The sequence below is a fragment of the Erpetoichthys calabaricus genome, chromosome 3, assembly GCF_900747795.2.
Source record: "Erpetoichthys calabaricus chromosome 3, fErpCal1.3, whole genome shotgun sequence".
Classification (NCBI taxonomy): Eukaryota; Metazoa; Chordata; class Cladistia; order Polypteriformes; family Polypteridae; genus Erpetoichthys; species Erpetoichthys calabaricus.
Window position 1 is genome coordinate 76,132,138 of NC_041396.2, and position 23,709 is coordinate 76,155,846.

General features: G+C 37.5%; 1 protein-coding gene across 1 annotated transcript in view; it reads right to left on the minus strand.

Annotated features, from left to right (window-relative positions):
• kif26ba (kinesin family member 26Ba) overlaps positions 1 to 23,709 on the minus strand; it is a 383,822-nt gene that overhangs the window by 17,041 nt on the left and 343,072 nt on the right. The window contains exons 8-11 of the mRNA XM_028796933.2: positions 21,997 to 22,259; positions 16,579 to 16,762; positions 15,298 to 15,457; positions 4,055 to 4,217 (exon numbers count right to left, since the gene is read on the minus strand). Of these exons, the coding sequence (XP_028652766.2) occupies positions 4,055 to 4,217; positions 15,298 to 15,457; positions 16,579 to 16,762; positions 21,997 to 22,259 (770 nt within the window). The remainder of the gene's footprint in view (positions 1 to 4,054; positions 4,218 to 15,297; positions 15,458 to 16,578; positions 16,763 to 21,996; positions 22,260 to 23,709) is intronic.

Consider the following 23,709-nt stretch of genomic DNA (forward strand, 5'->3'; position numbering starts at 1 on the left):
ATTAATATTAAAAGAACATGCACTCTGACCAAACCTGTAATCACAATGCATTGCAGAGCCATTGCATAACAAAAATTAATCAGAAGAATCCATTTTTAAATTTCTTTTCATCCTTGCAGAGTACGCTCAGTCTAGTTTAGACTTGTGACAATGACAGGCCCATCTTAGCTGTCAGAAGCAACGGCCAGCCCTGCATGAAGTGATCGTCCATTGCAGGGCACACTCATGCACGTACAGTATACACACTATTCTTGTACTCGCCCAATTCAGAGTTTCCAATTAAAACAAATATTTGAAATGTAAAAGAAACAAAAATGAAAACAAGAAATAAACTGTCACATACTGTAGATATAGCATTAAAATGGAAAACGTCCACACATAATGAGATGGCACTGCTGACCACTGCACTCTCATACATGTCGAAGTCTAATTATACGTTTTCTGCTAAAAATTGAATTTCTATGTCTCGCTCAAGGCTAGATATAATCCTGAGATGACCAATTGATTTGACGATTGCTGATGCAACAAATATTTCAACAGCATGTTCAAAATGTTCCCATACAGTTGTTAAAATAATACAGTTATTTAAGGGAATTAGGCTATTGTTGTTTAAATGATTAAAAGGCAAAAGTGATTAATCTTCATATCTGCACTACTGGAGCTGAAAACCCGACTCCCTTCAGGTGAGCTTAACACTTAACAAAGGATACATTCAGAACTTTTGAATAAAGGTTATTTTTGCACAATCATAGAATATATTTATTTGTCTAGGAACTTGAAGGGATACGTGAATCTGTTCTTATTAAAAAAAAAGAAAGTAAACACATCTGGTCCAGCTGGTTACAGTCAAAGGGACAAAGGTTTCAGCAAATATGTCTTCCAGATTGTGGAGATATGTATAGGACTGCAAAACCAACTTGGGAATAATTTCATCACACATTGTTCTCTGTTTTAAATAACTGGAATGAGTGTTTATTTCACGTAAAAACATCCAGCATAAAGGATGCTGTGAGGAAGAATGTCACGAGTAGCTTCAAAGCTATTCTATCTGAAGCCATTTAGTGTGACACTGCCTTTTGGGCAAAAACAGTCTGGAAATGTGCACATCCAGAATGTGAAAATAAAATGAAGAAATATCATGTCTTGCGGTGGGTTGGCACCCTGCCCAGGATTGGTTCCCTGCCTTGTGCCCTGTGTTGGCTGGGATTGGCTTCAGCAGACCCCCGTGACCCTGTGTTCGGATTCAGCGGGTTGGAAAATAGATGGATGGAATATCATGTCTGTAGTTTTCATTGACATCCTTTCAGTAATCCCGATACTTTGAAGCTATGGCTTTTAGTGCTTTGAAGGGATCTGTGAGGCATAAGCGATGTGGGGCTGCAGCCAAGAAGATCAATAAACAAACATTCTAATGTAAGCTCTCCGTTTGGTCATTCTGGCTTTGATTGCCTCTTAAAAGTTTAATTTTGGAATATGCATAAATGTCTCCAGAAGTCCTGGACTGATTATTAATGTGTTCGTTGGAACATGATAGATTTCTAGAGAAAAAAAATATGTCTTTAGAGCAAAAAAGATTGGAAAGGTGTTTAGTTTAGGATTTGGCAGGAGAACAGCCACAGAGTCAATAACATTAATTTGTCATATATGTTCTTTATAATATGAAGGTTCTGATATAGAATTGAAGTTACAAAATGAAATGTGAGTTCACAGTGCAATTGTACTGCCAGAGGTGTACATCACATTGCCTACAAAACAATGGCAGCGGCCAGCAACAAAGAGGGAGAATGCCAAAATATCATAGCGAAATTAAACAAAATATCATACAACAAAAATAACATACAAATTAATGATACATCAGAACAAGAGCAAAATGTCAAGAATGAAAAACTGGACCATGATGTTGCTGAAATAATGATGAAAGGCAATAATAAATCTGATTAAAAATGATTGGGTGGCACAGCGATAGCATTGCTGCCTTCACAGTAAGGAGACCAGGGTTTGTGCCCTGTGTCCTCCCTGTGTGGAGTTTGCACGTTCTCCCTGTGTCCACATGGGTTACCTCAGGGGGCTCCGGTTTCCTCCCACAGTCCAAAGACATGCAGGTCAAGTAGATAGGTGATACTGAATTTGCCCTCGTGTGTTGTTGGGGAGTGTGTGTGTTTGCCCTGTGATGTACTGACACTCTGTCCAGGTTTTGTCCTGCCTTGTGTCCTGTGCTAGCTGGGATAGGCTCCAGCACCCGAAATCCCTGGGACTGTGTTCAGAACTAAGCAGGTTAGAAAATGAATGACTAAAAATTATTCCACACTGAGATAAAAACAAACCCAAAGTTTTAATCAACATGCATCTCTCAATAATGCCTTTTCACAATACAAACGGGCTGGCTGGTTATTGGGCATATTTTTATTTTCCAGAGAATGGAACAGTGAATCTGAATCTCAGCAGCAAAAGCATTAATCCTTGGTAGACATTCTCTCACTTTTCCACAGTTATCTAGGGTCCTGCCATAGCTACATGCTGTACATTTTCTCTCTGTCTCTCTTTTGGGTTATATATTGATGTGTTTCAGCTTTTACGGCTAAGGCTCAACACTTAATTACTTTCCTAGTTGTACATATTGATGATGCAACAAGAGATCTTACTTGTCTTACAAAGATTAAAAGTCTCACCCTTAAAAGAGTAGAAATTGAAGTTTCAAATCAGTATCAAATTTCATTTACAACTTTACCATGGACTAAGCTAGCTCTACCATTTACCATTCCCAGGTGCTGTGTCAGAGTTAAGCCACTAGTATTATTAGACTACCATTGACACAATTAAATTTGATATAAACCCATTTCATAAATCCAGCTTCACTTAACAATTCACTTTTGTCTGTGTTAAATGAGCGTGAACTTTAACTTCAAATGGATTTTCTACATTCTGAAAAGAGTGTAGGTAATCAATTTTATTAAAAATACTAATAACTTACAGTATACAACGCAGTATCATTTGGAATGATGGGAGAATACGAGGTGAGACACAAAAATAACTGGACTAGGCTTGGGGCTTTCCTGGAAAACCATCTGGAGGTTGGCCAGATGTGAATCATAGAACTATATCTCCTTCAACGTGCCCTCTCAAACCGCCAACTGACTAGGTATATCCTGTGAATAGCCCATCAGTATTTGCACAACAATCGCTACACGTGTTGCCGCGATATTGTCGGGTGAAAAAATTGAACAGCGAATCAATATCAATTTTCTCTTTTCCGTAAAGCAGTTTTTGACTGACAAAAACATTCCTGTCCTCGATAATCCTCCCTATTCGCCTGATTTAGCTCCCTGTGATTTTTATTTGTTCCTGAAAATCTAAAGTGACCTGAAGGGAACACATTTTTCTTCAATGGATGAAGTGAAGACAAGAAATGGCAAACCTGTTGAAGAGCTTCAAGCAAGAAGACTTCCAGCATTGTTACAATCAATGAAAGATACGTATGTAGCAGTGTAGAGATCGGGAGGGGGTGTATATAGAAGGTGACAATGTTTCGAATGCTGTAATTCATCAATAAATAAATATACTTTTTTTTACCAATTCAGTTATTTCTGTGTCTCACCTCGTACACATTTATTTTAAACATCAGAGCACTGTGTGGCTACAAGGAGAGCGACTGCAGATTATCTTACTCTCATGGATTTTTCTCATATTACAGGCATTTCCTGCCATATTTTACCACATTTCTGTTCCATTTAATGGCTACAAGATTGGGGTGACTAGATGCTTAGCTGAGCTAAACTTCCATATACATGCCACGTAGAAAGGGGAAAGGCTTTCATTTAATTTTTAAACAGAAATCAGACAATATATTAAAGCACATATACACTTACATAATTCAAAAAAGCTTTTTGCTAATTGATCAGATTTTATCCAGTTATACAGAATTACACAACTTTAACAGAACTGAAAACCAGATGTGAAACATATTTTGCTGAATTAAACTTCCATCAAGTCTCATCAACTGCCCTACTGTACTTATACAAATGGCTCCAACAAGAGCACACAACACGCACAGTACCTTTGTTTTCTTCTTTTTCATCCGCAGCACACGGGAGGCTATCTGGATTGTAGAAAGTGTTTCAGTAAAAGTACTGGCAGTGGCAGAGATATGAGCTATCATGGTGGTACGGCAGTTCATATTACCAAGGGATTCCCGCAGTAACATAGTCAGCTTACTGTCTCTATGAAAACAAAATGAAAAGAAAAAACATATATGTCAAGAAAAAATCCAATGAAAATGTGTTGTTGGTGAAATTTTGTAGTCATTCATTCCCTTGGAAAGGTCCTCCTGCAATACTAACAAAATGACATTTGTTTTTGATGATATTCTGATGGGGTCACATTTTGACATGACATGCTGAAATGGAGGTGCCCCACAAGTGTACTAGAAACAAACTATTAATAATGCTGCAAAAGCAAATGTTGCAAGATCATATACCTTCATCCACCTACCCATCCATTTTTAAACCTCTTTGTCCATACCCATGGACACTCTCACTCATTCATTTATACAGTAACAATGATAGAGTTGCCAGTTTACTTAACATGGGGAATACAAGTAACATGGCAATAGCTAATCCATAGTGTGACACCACAACCCCAAAACATCAGCAAAAAAAAAAAAAAAATATATATATATATATATATATATATATATATATACAGTATACCAGTAACGGCACACTGCACGTTATACACTTGACTTGTTTTCAGACTCTTTCTCTGTACGTTTAGCATTCGTTTGCTCAGAGGTTGATGCGTTTGCTGCTTCCTGAACAGCTCTTCTTTTCTCCACCCTAGCGGCCCACTTCTTTTCATCTTTCGTCGGCAGCTTTTCACGATAAAACCGATTAACTCAGTGTTTGTGTTGCAATTGCTTAGTTCATTTTCTTTAATTTTTCACTTAAGCCTTCAATATGCCTCAAGAATGATTTAAGATTTGAGGTAGGGGAAGTGACAGCGAAGGTGGTAGGGATGAGAACGGCGCCCGTACACATGAGCCGCACGGCCGGCCTGCTGGCCTCTGCCGAGAGTTGATTCTACAATAAAATAAAATAAAAATAAAAAGAGGAATAACCTTGGAGGTCAATCATCACCCCGAAAGCAGATAGTAGACGTCACGTAGTATATGTGTACCAAATTTCAGGTCAAAAGTTCAAACGGTTTGTGAGCTACAGGTGATATACTGTAAAATCCTGAACAGACAAACGAACAGCCACGGTATTACATATAAAGATATATATTAAAACAAACAGAAAAAAACACAAAAAGAAGTGAAAAGGTTTGCATAAGTCAGTCTAAATGTTCTCCAGGTACCTCCACACCCCAAAGAGGTTCTGTCACAGGATCAACTGATGAAAAGGTAAAGCTGTTTTTAAGGAGTTCATCATATTGCAGCTTATATGGTTAATGCACTCATCTCATGCTGAAACATTCAGATTTAAAGCAATCAGCTATTTAATGGAAGGGCACTGTTGGCAGAGAAGGCAGTGATTTGGTGATATATTTCTATGAGACGCATGACAATAGTAAGAACTGCTAAAAGCTGGGTTTGACTATTTCATAAATCTATTCACTAAACTCAGTCCAAGTTCAGGATGCAAGTAGCAAGAATGCATGTATATATTTTGTTCATGCATGAAAAATGAATTTGTTAGCGGCGACAGGCTCTCAGCACTTCCAAAATTATAACCAGACATGAGAAACGACTTCTGTCTTTCTTGATGGTTACTTTCCATTTAATGAGACAGTAAATCTTTACTTTATACCTCCCTTCAGCACTATCACAAAGCACTTTACAAAATGGCACAATCTGCAGTACAATATATTAGGAAGACACTTCCAGAGTGCTAACCCTGTAATACAAATACGAATAATTTACTAAAATTCTTAATCTTAAGTGTTTTACCAAATATAATGAGCTCTATTCTTTTTTTAATATACCCTTGGATATAACAAGCTCCCGTCTTTACCCACCTTCATTTTCTGTGTCACTGCTATCTCTTATCAGAACACTTTTCAGAAATGGCAGGAGGTTCACCGTTACTAAATCATGGAAGATCACAACTGACAGTGTCTGTTCTGATTCTGACGACTATAACACAGAGACTACAACAGTAGCAATATTTATTAAAACATAGATTAGCAGGGACTCAAATATATTCTATGAAAACATGCTTATGGGACAAGCAAAATATTTACTGTAAGGCTGTAGTGCAAGAGGCCCTCAGTAGAGATTCACTTGATTCAAATTGCACTGTTCAATCCGCACATTTATTGTCACTTTCTTCGCTTGTATACTGAAAGAAAAAACCTGAGTGTGTGGACTGGAGACGTAGGGCTTGACTATGAGGAGAGAAATGCTGACAGGCCCTGCATAGTCCACATGCACCTATATACAGTATTACCCTCAAATAATGTGAATACTTTTCTTAGAAACAAACATGCAAACACTGTAGATCACATGTGCTAAACTATTAACCAATTGAATTGATTTAAATGACTCCCAATAGCACACCTGTAGGTTGTAGTTTATAGTTATTATTTCATTATCACGTTACTGCATTAGCAATACCCCACTGATTTCTTATTTGAATTAGCTGCAATACATTACTTCAGTTTATTATATTATAATATTTGCATTTCCTTGCTAATTATTATGTTTTCTGGGTAACCAAAGCATACATTCATCTAAATCACCAACCCTTACCACAACAACAACAATTTACTTTTTGTACAGCCCAAAATCACACAAGGAATGCCTCAATGGGCTTTAACAGGCCCTTTTTTTCTGACAGCATGTATCTTCCTAGGAGCTTTCCCTGAATTATTTTTAATTTAGTCTCGGCCCAGGGGTCATTGCTGCTTTGCTTCAGATGGCACTGGGTCAGGCTCTGGCTTCTCGTAAGTGTGAATTGTAAAAGGTGGGTTCAGGAATTGGAAGGATGAAAATCTAAAGTGTTGCATTTTTTTTTCTCTTTCAAACTTAAACAAATCACATTTTCTGTCTTAAGAGCAAACTCTATATGCTTGTATAGTCTAATAAAGTGACTGGTTGGAGCACATGTAACAACTCTCCGTGCAGGCTCTCCCACTCCTGTCATATTATCATAAAGGCGAAAAGAAAACAGTGCACGTTATTTATATCTTTGTGAAATTATGAGCAGAAATATTCACATTATGATACATTCACATGAACATATAAAGCATGGCAAGCTTTTACTTTTTCTGTCTTTGACACTGTTGCTTGGCAACACAGAATTTAGTTTAACCTAATATTCAATCATATCAGTTTGACATTTTCCATACTGTTAGACACTGACATTGTGAGATATAGTTTTCTCAGAAATGGCAAAAATAAAAGATAACTGAATTCAAAAGGAAATGTCTCTGCGTATTATCATAATTCATGAATGACATACTCGCACAGTACACCGTAAAACTCATTCCAGACCAATTAAACCATTTTTAATCTCCTGAGCCTAAAAGTAACAGAACTTTGCATGTTGCTAGCCTAATCCTGAATTCCATTTGTTGATAATCTGGCGTGGGTTGCTGCTTCTTAACTATGGAAAATTATTTGTGCCAAACCTAAATGCAATTCAGCATGTTAGCTCTGTTAAAATACAATACATATGCAAGTGGGACATTAGATTTCGTATCATAATTAAAAACATATCAACCAAACGATCGATTGCTATTCGCTATAGCACAAAATTTTACTGTCAGTTTAAAATGCGATACAAAAGCATACTGCATTTTAATTCGTGTTAATAGATCGCAAGTCATACCTAAAAGCAAAGCAGATGTGTTTATTGCCTTTTACTTAGCGGCAGGTATCCATTCTGCACTGTGTCAATGGTACAAGCTGCTGGTCGGGAAGATTTTCTTGGTCCACAGTAAGCCTCTTAATACTAACTCAGAGTCATGCAAATGCCACGGCTTACCTAAGCATTTTTGCTAGCTTTGTGTACTCAGAGTGGATAGTTACAGTAGGATAAGGAACCGTCTTACAAAGCAAGCATCATCTTATGTGGTTTCCGTAGTTTACTCCAATGGTCTGCACAGATCTCAGTACACTATTGGGTATGGACACATGCACACACACACGCACACACACGCACACACACACACACACACACACACACACACACACACACACACACACACCAATTTAGGAAATGCCAATCCATCTAATCTGCATGTCTTTGGACTGTAGGAGAACACTGGGGCACCTGGAGGAATCCCAAAGGCATGACATGACTCCACACAGGGAGGACCTGGGACACAAACACAGCTCTCCTTACTGTGAGGCAACAACGCTACCACTGCGCCAGCATGCTAGATACAGTGTATAAACCTAATAAAGTGGCCGCTGAGTGCATATCGGATGTGCTGTGTTTCTCTATCTATAATTAGTTATTACAACATAACAGAAACCTTCACCTTAGTGTCATACTGTGGTTACCGCAAGCCACAGAGGAGTGTTTTTTAACGTGGGAAATTGTAGAGTGTGTCAGGCAAATTGAAATAAAGCATGGCAATCACCACCCACCTTCTGCTTGTTTCAGACTACAAAGTTAGTAAATAAATAACATTTAAATTTTTTTCCTATGGTCGTGCAGATTTGTCTCCAAAGGCGGAATATGAAAATGAAAAGAACTTTGATTTCTCATGCCCTATGACACAAATCTAATTTATTTTGTGGAACACGCAAGCAGCAGACAGCAGTTATGACACTAGGAAGTAATCTTCTTGAAAACACAGTCGAGAAAATGTAACCCACCAAATGAAAACTTTACAAAAACATGGCTCATTTTCTAATCCTTTATAAAATAAGAAATGGCTAACATGCATCATGCAATCTACCATGTACACAGAAATGCTGCAAAGCCTGAAGCCTTAAAAATAAATTTATTTATTTAGATAGATAGATAGATAGATAGATAGATAGATAGATAGATAGATAGATAGATAGATAGATAGATAGATAGATAGATAGATAGATAGATAGATAGATAGATAGATAGATAGATTTTGCTGCTTGCTTATAGCAGAACAGTATAATAACAACAAAAACTTTGCTACAAGCCCAAAAATTTAAGATATAATGGAAAAAAATACACTCCCAACTCCCAACACCTCAAACTATGATTAGGTAATTCAAATACTTTGTGATTTTGAACATGAGAAGCCCACGACTGAGTTACTGAAGGCCAATGGAGGATGAATTAAAGTTACCGAGCCTGCTCTGACCAGAGACCATTTCAGTGAAAAATGAAATCTTTCTCCCTGTCTGGGTTAAATCTCCCTCACCTTTACAAAAGTAATGTAAATCTTAAGATAATAAACATAACAATTTCTTCATTACCAGTTGTGCACCACCAGGGCGTGTACAGCCGCCCTAACCTGACACAGAAAGGCAGACACAAGTTCCAGTCCAGCACACATGTTTTATTTACAGCTGGGAAGTGCCTTTGTCTGCTCCCCACAGCACAGTACACAAAGCACAGCACACTCTTCTCTCTTCTTTCTCTTCCTCTCTTTGTCCTTCCACTACACTCCACTAGGGAAGTTTCGTCCACCTCCTCCAGACTCTGGCTCCCTGAATGGAGTGAGGTGGCTCCTTTAATGATGGCCCTGAGAGTGTTCCAGGGGCTCATTAATCAGACCTGGAATCACTCCTAGGTGTGGCGAGAGCCCAATGTAGGGCTCTGCAGATCCCCCTGGTGACCCCCATGGAACCCAACAGTGCTGTGTCAAACTCCAACTCCCAGCATACCCTTTGGGAATCCATGGTGCCACAGCCACCCAGGAGAGCTGACCTCTAGCGTCCCTGGGAAGGTATTGCCCTGCCGCTGCTCTTTCCCCCTGTCCTTTCATGCAGTTGGCGTCCCAGCCAGGTAATGGCTATGGCTGCCCGTCACACAGTATAAGATTTAACAGAATTCAAAAAATTCATTGCTGATATGTTTCTTTTCTAAAGATGCTATACAAGCACAAATTTTAAAGAAAACAGTCATTTTAAGGAAGAAATTAATACACTTTATTTTGTTGTCATATGTCATTTTAATTTCAAATGTATTTTGCACCCAGAGGTGAGTTATAGATGTATACATAGTAAATCAAAAAGCACACATATAAAATCTGCTATTTTTAATACATGTGGCCAGGTGTGTTAAACATGCAGCATTCATGAACTTTTCCACAGCTATCATGTTTTTCAATAACACACTTAAAAACAGCAGTATTGATTAACAATCTAATGTAGAGATGTATTCATTTCTTTAATGACAAAACATCATATCAACTAATTGTGGCCACGGGCAAAGTCAATGCTGTAATTAGGTGATAAAAACCAAAAAGATGGAAAAATGCTTGACCACAACAGTAGGTTGAACCCAATTTTACAAGCAATAAAAAGCAGAAATGTAACAATAGGTTGAAATATTATACAATCAAGACAGTCCAAGGTAAACATTACCCATTCTGCCTTGTGCATTGTAAGTAAATGGCAAACAAGTCAGAAGGTAAAGGAGAGGGAAACACATACTGGAAGTGAGTTACTGCATGTAAAACAGGCAAAAAACGTAATCCAGTCATTTGATCTACAAAAGTTAATCTGGATGAAGGTAAAACAGATGTCTTGTATACTATTATATTCATTCTGCACCTGCAGAAAGTGCCTTGTCATACTGCTAATGCAGAATTTATTATACGGTCCAAATAATATTTTATGTTCTTTCTATGCATTAAAAAGTTTGTATTCTTATTTGAAAAAATCTTCATACAGCCAAAAAGGTGTATAAAATAAAGCTGGCAAAGTTTACTGCATGTTTCCTTCTGTTCCAAAATACACAGAAGCTCTTCCTGAGCATTCAAGAATAGTCATGCCACCTTTCAGGCAGGGTTGACGTTTTCTAGCCCTGAGTGTTTACACGTTTAAGTCTGCTGTAAGTGAGATCACTTTGACAATTATAGCGGGGCTGCAACAATACCTAGGAATATTTAAATAAAAGGGGCAATAAATAATTCAATTGTATCATGATTTCATTTAATATTTTTACAACAAAAAAGGAATACATAAAAAACATTAACTGAATTAGACTAAAAGCATACCCACAAAAAAAGGCGTACAAATGTTTAATTCGCAAGTTATTCCCACACAAAGGCTGACGGCTTTAACTTACATCACATTTTCTAACGTGTTATAATAAGTAGGAGGTTGTTTACTTTGCCTTACAAATTAAACAGGTCTTGAATTTCATATGTGACAGAAAGCAGGCATCCCCCTCAACATAAGAACAAATGGGGTATATTTGGGCAGTTTGTCACACAAAGAGATCTGATGTTTTGATTTTCCAAATATCTCCTTTTCTTTCTAGATCTGTGACAAATTTAAGGCTACCTTTGTGAAATCAAATGTAATCAAATTAAGATATATATGTCAGAATTCCTGTAAAACAGCCTGCATTTCAGCTTCCTCAAATCTGTGATCCGATTTTTCTGTTATGTTTGCCTGCATATTAAGCCAGAATTAGCCACTGAATTGGACTGACTGTAACCACAACTCATAACTGGAGACTTCATCCCACTCATTCCTGTACCATTTAAATGTGTGCTTTCAGTTTGACTTATTTTAGTTGTTACACTACTGAATATTACTTTAGTTTCAAAAATCAATACATGACACAAATATAATGCTTGCAGATTCATTTTAACAATACAGTATGCTATTTCTGCAGCCCTACTAAGCATGTGTCTTTTCAACCTATTGTTTCTGTCAACACTTTACTTTTCGTATCATTAGAGATGTAGGCCTTATGCTTCAAAGCATTATGAGCTGAGCCACAGGAATGTTAATCCATTACCTAAATCAGTACTTCATTTTGACACCATTGTCAACAGAGGTCTGGAAGGATGGTTCCTACCTTGCGCTCAGTGAAGCCAGGATGGGCACGCTGAACTGGATAAGCCAATTAGAAAATACATGTTCGGTTGGATGGACAACATAACAATGTTTATAACAATCCATGGATGAATGTGAAGCCTGTGCTCCTTCATCAGTGCTATGTATGGTGCTGCATTAAAAAGTGGTTCGTCTTACTATCATTTCAACTCGCTGATTCTAATTCACAGCACTACAAGATAAAACTATTACAAATGACAGCTGATTGGTCATATAGTCATGCTCTTAAAACAAATCATGTAGTTTTATTTCTCAGCTAATTCCATAAAAGTGACATTAATGAAATCAGAGAAGGATTTTCCCTCTTTATTAAGTTAAACCACATAGGAATCTTCTTATATAATACACTACCGTGGCTGTTCGTTTGTCTGTCCAAGATTTTAAATCACCTGTAGCTCACAAACCGTTTGACCTATTGACCTGAAATTTGGTACATATATACTACGTTACGTCTACTATCCACTTTATGGGGTGATGATTGACCTCCAAGGTTATTCATCTTTTTATTTTTATTTTATTTTATTGTAGAATCAACTCTCAGCAGCAGCCAGCAGGGCGGCTGTGTGGCATATGCGTACGGGCCCCGTTCTCATCCCTACCACCTTCGCTGTTACTTTCTCTACCTCTTCATATTTTAAATCATTCTTGAGGCAGATTGAAGACTTAAGTGCCAGCTTAAGTGAAAAATTAAAGAAAACGTACAAAGTACAGTGGAACCTCGGGTCACGACCGTAATTCATTCCAAAACTCTGGTCACAACCCAATTTGGTTGTGACGCGAAGTAATTTCCCCTATAGGATTGTATGTAAATACAATTAATCCGTTCCGGACCATACGAGCTGTATGTAAATATATATTTTTTAAACATTTTTAAGAACAAAAATAGTTAATTATACCATAGAATGCACAGTGTAATAGTAAACTAAATGTTTACTTCTTCTGCTTGGGCTCTCTCGCTCGCTCTATCTCGCTCGCGCTCTCTCTCTCTCTCGCTCGCTTGCTCACGCTCTTTCTCGTTCACTTGCACTCTCTCTCTTGCATGCTCGCTTGCTCGCGCTCTCTCTTTCTCTCGCTCGCTTGCGTTCTCATGCTCTCTCGCTCACTGCACAAGGAATGCACAGGGAGAGACTGAACACGTGCAGAAATCATCTGCGCGTATGAACTGGAAGGGAAACTGGCTTGTTCGTCACCCGAGTGTGTGGTCATGAACAGATGCAAAAGTTTGGCAAACTTTTTGGTCGTAACCCGATTTGTATGTGATCCAAGACGTTTGTGACCCAAGGTTCCACTGTAATTGCAACACAAACTTTGACTTAATCAGTTTTAATGCAAAAAGATGGCGATGAAAGAAAGAGAAGAAGCGGGCCGTTAGGGGGGAGAAAAGAAGAGCTGCTCAGGAAGCAGCAAGCACATCAACCTCTGAGCAAACGAATGCTAAACATACAGCGAAAGAGTATGAAAACTAGGAATACTCAAGTCAATTGTATTCATGGCATGTTATCATGCAGTGTGCCGTTACTAGTATGAAATAATTGGTATAACTCCCACAATCCTGTATCAAAATTCTAGCCTTGTGAATGTACTGAAAAGGAGTGAGAGTTGTGGGAAACCATTTGAAAGGGGTGTTTGGCATAGGATGCTATTGCCTAAGGGCAGTGTCACTTTTATGTCTTGAAACAGCTCACAAGAAATTTTAGATGGAAGGCATGTTATATTTACCAACAGCAGCTGCTAAACTCTCACCACACCACAGTCGCCTGAAATGAATCGCAGCTCATGACTAAATACAGTACAAGTCTGTTTCAGAGTTTTCACGAGATTTCAGGTCATATATTGCAAGCAGTATTTTGTCATCAAATCAGTGTGATGAATGGCAGAAGAAGAAAAGGAGCAACGTGAACACCACAGAGAAGTAAATATACATACACCATAGACAACTCAGCAGCAGTGTGCACCTTTCAAAAATTCATAACAGTTTAATAAATGAATGAATTTGCTTTAAGATTGGATGTAGCAACATCTAGAATGTCCCCCAACCCACTGGGCTTAGCCAGTTGATATTAATTCATGCTTTTACTAGGATTGCTGTATGTTTGTGAAGGATATTTTATTATGTTCCGTACATCTTCAGTTCCTGAGACATTGACTGCTCAGTTGGTACTATCTTGTCTACAGGCAACAATATTGAAATAAAGCAAGCCATATGAGTGAAATTACTTATGTGCAATTAAGAGGGAAAAGACTCATGATGTAGGTATCTTTGAACATGACGTGATAGTGAACTGCAGATGCCCTGATGTTGAATGCATTAGTGACAGCAAACCTGATGATGTTTCCACAAATAACAGTTCCACTCATTTAGTTGTGTGCTATAAAAGATGACAATATAATGCACATTTTCCCTGCTAACACCATCACCTCAACAGTTTCTCCTGATAAAGGGAATAATTCCAATTTCCCTGAATGCAACTCTAGCAGAGCCACTGTTAAGCTAAAACACCCAATGTACAAAGAAATCTAAATCAGTTTAAAAAGCTTAAGCTATATTAAAATTTGTAATTCGTTCAATCTTTTACCAGTCTTTGAGCAAGGTTAGTTGTTTCACATTAAATTGTTTCTTTAAGACCTTGGCACTCATCCATTTCAAGTATATAACTGGGTCTTACACATCAACAACATTGTAACATCTGAATTGCACATCATGAGTAAAATGTTCCATTAAGAGCTGACAAAAATACCTTTTGGTTATTTGTGGTTTATTTCATATTCAGTACTGGCCTGTCTATAGATTGCCATACCTTACAAAATACAGTGAAGAAAAATAAGGGAAAAAAAAAGATATTATTCTCTGTTACTTTTGTCCAGAAAGACAATGGCACATAATTACACATAATAATTGGAGATCGTTCCTCCCCCAAACTATGCGACTCTACAATTCCACCCGGGGGGGTAAACGTTAACATTATATAAAGTTATTGTCTGTTTTTACCTGCATTATTATCAATCTCTAATTTAATATTGTTTTTTGTATCAGTAAGGTGCTGCTGGAGTATGTGAATTTCCCCTTGGGATTAATAAAGTATCTATCTATCTATCTATCTATCTATCTATCTATCTATCTATCTATCTATCTATCTATCTATCTATCTATCTATCTATCTATCTATCTATCTATCTATCTATCTATCTATCTATCTATCTATCTATCTATCTATCTATCTATCTATCTATCTATCTATAATTATCTTGGTGGTTATTCAGCAGACTTTTATCGTGGAAATGCACAAACTTACTTATATGGTATGTGTTTGCTGCCATTGACGAGAGCGAGAATGACATTCCCCAGGGCCGAGAGTGAGAGGCAGAGTCCGGTGCTCACATCCCGGGTTTTACCAGGCACTTTCACGCAGCTGCCGAGATCAATAAGGTGCAAACGGCTTCGGCCTCCGGACACTGCAGAGAGAGAAGCAGGGTTGATTCATGGTTTATGTTACCTCACAATGAGTCACAGTTCAGTTACAAGAAGAAATTGTTTCAGACCTTTTTGTCAAAAATGTATTGTGCTACGTATATACTTTAAAGTAACGTATTTAGTAATTACACTTGAGTTCATATATGAACAAAGGTGATTTTCAACATCACTGACCTCATCTTGGCCACAGCAAATTGAAAATGAGTTGGTTTATTTTACTGTGCATGTATTAGCAAGATTCCAATGTCTTTTCTTACCTGCATTCAAATATGCTAGTTTATCAATATCTGTAATGTTAGATCCTGTAAATTCAACTTATGTGTCAGAAAAATTAAAAAATAAGTGATAGACTGGAGTTTCTCTTCTGTGGCCATATCTTGTTTTTTAAGTAAGCAGATTACTGTGCATTCGTTTTAGTTTGTGTGTCTAAATGACTCAATATTTAATTATTTCTATGCCTGTATTATAGGTGGAAAATTGTGCAAGTGCTTGGTGAGGTAAAAATTACATGATGAAAAACTTACTTTTCATAGGTAGCTCCTGTCTGGTGGAATGAGCTGCCCACTTGCTGACTCCCTCAATGTGTAGAAGATGTGTGTGAAGACTCTCTTCTTTTGTTAGTTTCTGTCTTAGTTGTTAAGTTTTTGGAACCTAGAAGTTATTATTTGCTTCTATGTTTTCAGAGACCTTCACTTGTGCTGATCAGTTTTGTACTATTCTCCTGTAATACTTGTTCCCAAACATTCCAGCTGACTGATGTTTCCTTTTTTTATAAGTTGATTGGTATAATAGCGTCGGCTAAGAAATACAGTATATGCAAATGTAATGTAAATGAAGAGTACCTAAACTCAATTAAATTGAACTTGCTCCTAGAAGACTTTATTGCCATGTGCTTCCAGTAAGCTGGCCAAACACATTCAATTTTGACAGCAATAATATTTGATATTTTTGTTTTAATGAAATGAAAAATTTAACAGCAAATTCCAGTCCCTTCATTTGCAAGACACCATTGATATCATTTTATATCTAACGGCTAAGAACACATCTAGACCTACCCTTAGAAAATAAAAACAGAAGGAACATTTGACTCAGAATAACTTACTGCCTCCTTTTCCACTCTTTTCCATGCGATACTGGTAAATGTGCAAGGTGAAAAGCATGTGTGAGTTACGGTGGTCTTCTTCATCACATTCAGGCTTGCTGCTGTGGCGGGAAGCGATAGCAGCATCTAAAAAGAAGGCGGCCTTCTCTGCTGTTGGAGCTCTGAGCTCACTTTGATTCTGCAGCTGAAAAAAGAACAGTGTATTAGTGTCATGGCTACTATTGTAAATCTCTCAGATCCAACTCAGCAATAGCACCATATGCTTTTGATGACTATATATCATTATAATATAATATAATATAATATAATATAATATAATATAATATAATATAATATAATATAATATAATATAATATAATATAATATAACATTACAATTTCTTAGTTTGAAATTTGCTAACTGGGTAATGATTTCAATAAAATGGATATTCTCATATTTCAGGATTACTTTTCTGTGTGTAAAATAACCCCATGCCAAAATTGAACTCTGTTCAAGATGATGAACACTGTTTATTAATTAAAAAATAACTAGTGCAAAAGTCAAAATTAGACAGGGAAGAGTACTTTACAGTATATTCAACTAAAAAAAATATAGTAAACATCATATAAGTCTGTTTTATGTTGCATATGCTGTTAAGATTTAGAGTCTTACTGCTACTTTTAATTTAAATAAACCTGCCACCAATTTATTATACTCTTTATCAATTTTTGATCTGTTTTAAGTTCTGAATCTCAAGCAGTGTTCCTGGAGATCAGTCTTTATATTCTGGAGGGAGGTCTATTTGCTTACAATGGGAGCATGTCACTGTCTATTATACAGATGTATTGTCTGACAAAAAAAGTGATTTTTGCTTTCATACTGCACATGTGCAAGACATTGAACACAAAGTTGGATAAGCAAATAAGGCATCTCCAAAAAAGAATGAAGAACTGGTGGCATTGCTAAGCCAAGGATGAACAGAAAGTAATGCTAAAGAGTTGGGAAGTGTTCTTTGACAAGTAAATGAGTTGACTGAGAAAGGGAATAAAGTTCTGTTTTTAGATGTTTGGGATCAGGCTAACCAGAAAATCGATTGTTGTTTATGTTGCAACCCATTATTATTATTATTATTATTTATTTATCAGACAATTTATTCAAGGCAACCTATAATAGATACAAGAAAAATAAGAAGGTGCAACAGCAACAAAAAGCAACAGAGAACATAAGAACTGAGCAACAGGACATACTACTACTAGTACTATTACCTGAAACTAGACTAAGGCAAAAATCGGTATTCTAAAATCTTTGTCAGTTCCAAAATATTCCATGAAACAGTGCACTTTCAAAAGATGCCTAAACATCAGTACATTGTGGGCAGTACAAATGGTCAAAGGGAGATCATTCCACAGCTTTGAAGCAGTCTTTGTCAGTCTTGGCATGTCTGGCAAAAGGAGGGCTGGTCAGAAGACAGGGAGAGGCAGAATGGAGAGTTCTTGAAAGGATATATGGAGAGACAAAAGACGTGGAGATACTGACAAGCAGAACCATTCAAAGACCTGTAGGTCAAGACAAGGGTTTTGAACTGGATCCTTGCAGCAACAGGATGCCAGTGAAGAGATCAAAGCAGAGGATTAGTAGGAGTGAAGCAAGAAACAGAGAACACCAGTCGAGTTGCGGCATTCTGAATGAAAGCTAGAAGTCAGATAGCAATTGATGGAAGTCCTGCCAGGAGAGAGTTGCAATAGTCTAGCCAAGACAGAACCAGTGCCTGAATAAGGAGTTGCATAGCATAATTAGTGAGAAAGCATCAAATCCTCTGAATATTATGAAAAAACACATGATTGGGTCATTGAAGAAATATATTTGAATAATCAAAAGTGAAGAGTCCAGAGTCATGCCTGAGACTCCTGGCCATGGCTAATAGTGAAAGGGTGGCACCTTCATGAAAAACGCTTAGAGACAAATCTTGATAATTAAAATCAGAAAGCAAGTACAGGATATTTGACTTTGAAAGGTTATGTTTAAGGTGGTGAGCATTCATCAATGATGACATAGCAATGAGACAGCTGGAGATCTGGGCTGAAATCTGTGGGTGGTAAGTGGGAATTAGTAGGAAATCTGTGCATCATCAACATAAAGGTGCAAGGCAAAGCCAAGAAACAAAACAATATTGCCTAAAAAACAATATGCAGAGAGACAAGGGAAGTGGATCCAACACTGATACTTGAAGCACATCTGTGGAGACTTTCTGTGAAGAAGAGTTAAACCAAGAGATACAAAGGATTGGTCGGTCAGAAAAGTAGTCCAGAGCAGAACCATGGATTTTGAGTTTATTCAGGGAAGAGATAAGCAAGAAGTGGTTAGCAGTATCAAAAACAGGTGAAAGGTCAAGAAGAATAAGGACAGAGGAGAGAGAAGCACCTCAAGCAAATCTAAGACGTTCTGTGACTGAAAGTACTGGAGTCTCTGTAGACTGACTTTTGCAGAATTCACATTGAAGATGATCTAGTAGATTGTTGTCAGAGAGATACTACAAGTGGAGAGTTATTTGTGGACTATACATTCTGGAGTCTTGGACAGAAATGGCAGAAGAGAGACAGGCTGGTAGTTCTCAATGGCAGATATGTTAAGAGAGGGTTTCTTGAGAATAGGAATCACATGAGAACTTCTTGAAATCAGTAGGAAAGATACCAGAGGTCAATGTGAGGGAATAAAAAGAGAAGAGATGTAGGGGATCAAGGAAGGAGAAATGGACAGAAGAAGATGTGAAGGAATAGCATCCAGCGCACAGGTGGTGGGTCTGTGGTTACAGGGCGGGTCAGAAATGTCAGCGTTATTTACAGGAGAGAAGAAGGAAAGAGAAGAATGACACAGAGGAGGGTCAGAGGATGTTATAGAAGTCTTGAACAGTTTTTGGATATTAGTGACTTTAGAAGTGAAAAAAGAAAGCAAAATTACAAAAACTGGATGATGGTTTTAGAGCAACAGGAGGACTTAAAAGAAGCATGAGATTAGGGAAAGGCAGCAAGCATACAGTTATTTTATACTTTTGTAATTTTTTTTTTTGTTTTTTTAATAGGCTGGTTCTTTGCTCTGAAAGGCAGAATAGCTCATTTTAATTTTCATTTTACAATGCTCTCTACATTACTAAATGTGATATGAAATAAATGAATAAAGACTTTATATAATATCTGTACTGAAAATTTTAATGTAGCCAGAGAGCACTTTAAATTTCATTTCCTAAAAAAGAAGTAATATTTGAGATAAATATCCTTCTTTTAATGTTTTAAGTTAATGACGGCTACAGGCAATGGCTTTTCTCAATTATAATATATTTTATTGCACATTATATCAAAGGCATTTTTTTGCACAAGTCCACAAATTCTAGAGGAGAATGCATTCCCACTAACATTTGATTATTTAATTTACATAAATTTTAAATATTTTAATTAAGAGGCTTTAAATACTTATAATGATCATTACTTGCAAAGAAGTCTGGCAAAAACTCAGCATAGCAAAAATATTAAACTTGGTTGGCTGCATGATGAATTTGGACAACCAGACCATCTGATGACAAGTGCATAGCCTTAAAGCCTTGAGGGTATAATGAAAGTGACAAGTCGAGGTGAACCTTGGGGAAGCCCCTTGTCTGGTGGACTGAAGAGCTGTGATATAGCAGGCAGATGCTAGTATGGACTAGAGTAACCCATAGCAGCGTAGCAACAGAAAGTTTTAAGTCTGAATGTGAAGTGATGAGTCTCCAGGGTCAGCTACAGAATTACAAACTATAAAGGAATAGTTAATAGGCTGCCTGTGAGAAGATACAAGGTACTTCCCACAACACCGAGATGAGACTGGATGTCAGATGTTCACAAACAGGTGTGAAGGGACTGATCAGAAGAATCTGTAGTCTCAGGGCTTTGTTGGTTTAATGGTAAAGAAAAGAGAACAGCAATGTGGGGGGTCTAGCAGTATATAGCAAGGTACCCCTTTTATTGTATACTTATGCAGTCACGGTTGTTATAAGTCTAGGACATTTGAAAATGAACCCCTGTGGGCTTTAAAAGGCTGCACCCCGCTACTCAGTCAAAATTTAAGATGTGAGTTTGCCAAACGGTCATTGGCAGAGGGGGAGTATGTCTTTAAAAACTAACGGAAGAAACAGAGGGAAGATGGGAGTATTGTTGGGAAGCCTTCCCACAGGACAGTCAGTGCCCAGAGCTCCCCTCTGATTAATGAGGCCTGGTAGGGCAGCAGGGTTTATGCTTTTCTTTCTTCTATTTGTACTTAGAACGCAGTCTAGCCTAAAACCTGAAGCAATGACCTACGAGTTACAAGGGTTTCTGTTTCAAACCCTGCAATTTACCCGTGCCCTACGTATAAAAACAAACATAGAAGCCATTGCAGTTATAACTCCTCTTGGCAAGCACTCATTCTGCTTTCTGACCCTATTCTCCAGGACTCTCTTCCTAAGTGTATTAAGGAGGCTCTGCTCTTTGTGATATTCAAATTCAATATTTTTTCCCTGGGTTTTGAATTACACTTCATCCTCTTACTTCACCTTTCACTGGAGTTATTTACTCTACTCTGTTGTCTTATACCATGTCTAATTTGTTTAAAACCTTTAGATACTTGTCATTAAACATTGTCAGGTATGCTTCCATGCTCCTCCTGGTATCTTGACATGGCCGCATTTCTTACTTTTTTGTTTTTAAATTTTTGTACTGCTCAGTATGTGTAATTGATATTGCACTTTTTTGCTGTTATGGTTCATTTTGTTAACAGAACTGATTAATGTATTGCTTTTATTGTTATGCACATTTAACTGTAATTATTTTTGGCGTGCATTTCCAGTAAAACAACTTCTATAAGCTGTATAAAGTCAGACATATTTTGTGCTCCTTACTGAAAAATGACTGATTTCTTCCCAAATTGAATCTAGTAACATGAAATTAACAGTGTAATCCATTATTAATTTCTACTGGTGAACATTGAATGAAAGTAATAACCAACAATCCACCTATCCTAATTCAAAGTATACACTGAAATGAAGAAATATGCTTACAGTTAGTAAAACTGCACTTTGAATAAAACAAAAGTATAAATGTCTATTTTAAAAAACATAGTACTGTAGCTGTTAGCACTACACAAACTTCACATCCTACAAGTCACTGGGTTCAGTCCTTATATTACATAGGTTAAAAGGTAGTCATGGCATGCTGACTCTTAAAATGCATGACTTAGGAGCTTCTCTGGCCACCATTGTCTTAAAGAAAGGCAAAATAGGAAGACCACAGATGTCTTGTTAAGTATTCATGAGATAACTGAAGGAATTCCATTCCTTCCCAACATTCTAAGACAATCAATATAACTAAAATGGGCAAATGGATATATATTGTTTCACAAAGTGGTTACTCCTTGGTATTAGTTGCATCTTACCTGCATGCCACATATGGGGTCCTCACAAAGGTAGACTCCTGGAGACTGTCCATCCTGAAGACTGCCTGTGGCCACCTCTGATAAGAGGTCTTTAAGGTTTTCATCTTTGCCCCAAACCTCCACAGCAGATACGCGGACTGAAAAGCGAGCCCCTGTCTTCTCTTTCCTTTCATTAATCAGCTTGAAGAGCCAAGATATTGCACAAGGAATTATTCCAAGGTTTTGCATGGAGTCATCTTTTCCAATCATGGTGTATGATTTTCCTGTCAAGTACAAAAATAGATACACTTCATACATAAGTATGTCCAGTGACATTGAGTGTCACTTCTGAAATCAGATTAATCATGGGGCCTATTCATCGGAAATTATATAAAACAAAAGCAAACACTTTAAATATTCATTGAAATTGTAAGATACAACATGCAGTTGGGGGACAATTAATACATTCGTTCAAAGCTCATTAAACAAATACACTGATGTAAATATTGAATGGTAAAAATCACAGAAATCAGGGCCTCTGCCTGTGTATTTTAGTTCATCTTCTATTTAATGATATGGTCAAAGCACCTTTGTGACTGCAGTTAAATGGTGTCTCTACTTCCTGGCTTGGTGCCTTAACACCATAAAATATGCACATGCATTTAGACAATCTAATTTGTACTTTTCTTCCCACATTTCTCAGTGCACGATTTTCTATTTAGCTAAATTTTCCCCAGGGCACCTAAGGACATGAGAGCAGTGAAATGAAGTTAAGAGCTTAATTGGGATTAGGACAAGATGAGGTAAAATGGGAGAAGAACACCAGATATTAAAAGCTATCTAGGAGGGTCCTTCCAAATATTTCTGCACTTCATTAAAAAAAAATAATTGTATTAATTACTTTTCAATATATGTAATCCCTCTCCATTTCAGCACACTTACATCAGTAGGTGGAAATCATGGCTATGCTGAAAAAAATTCTTTCGTTTTGTTGTGTTTTTTGTAGGTTGTGTACAGATGGGGTGTATTACCAATGCTGAATATGTCCAGTAGGCCAGATGATATTTTAGCTTTATTGAAACATCTCATTCTAAGTATCTGCAGCAGAATTCCTTTGGCTTATTGTCATAATTTTCAATAGTAAATGTCTATTCAGAAGACATGCAAGTCTTTATAGGGTATAGAGGACTGAGGGTGACAGAGAAAAGCAAATTAATTTAACCAGTTTTTTAGTAGGCTTGACAGCATACCTCAGTCCAATCTGCCCTGCAGCTCCAACTCTGTGGCTGATAATGTATCCCTGGACACCACCATCAATACCTCACCTGCTAACTTTTCCCTCTCCCACCACTCATTACAGGGGAAAGAGTACAGTGAATCATTACCTCCTACCCCCTCCTTGTACTATCCACAAAACTGACACAACCAGACCATCCATCACCTTTACAGAAGACCAAGTCGTGAGAGAATTACACAGATTTCGTTCTGACAAGGCGGCAGGCCCTGATGGCATCAGCCCAAGGGTGCTTAAAGTCTGCGCCTCACAACTCTGTGGTGTACTACTTAGGATTTTCAACTTAAGCCTGAGTGTTAAAAAAAGTGCAAGTGCTATGGAAAACATCTTATCTGGTTCCTGTTCCAAAGAAGGCACATCCTAGTGCCCCTTCTGACTACAGGCCAGTGGCACTCACCGCACACATCATGAAAGTCTTTGAGAGACTAGTCCTGGAAATA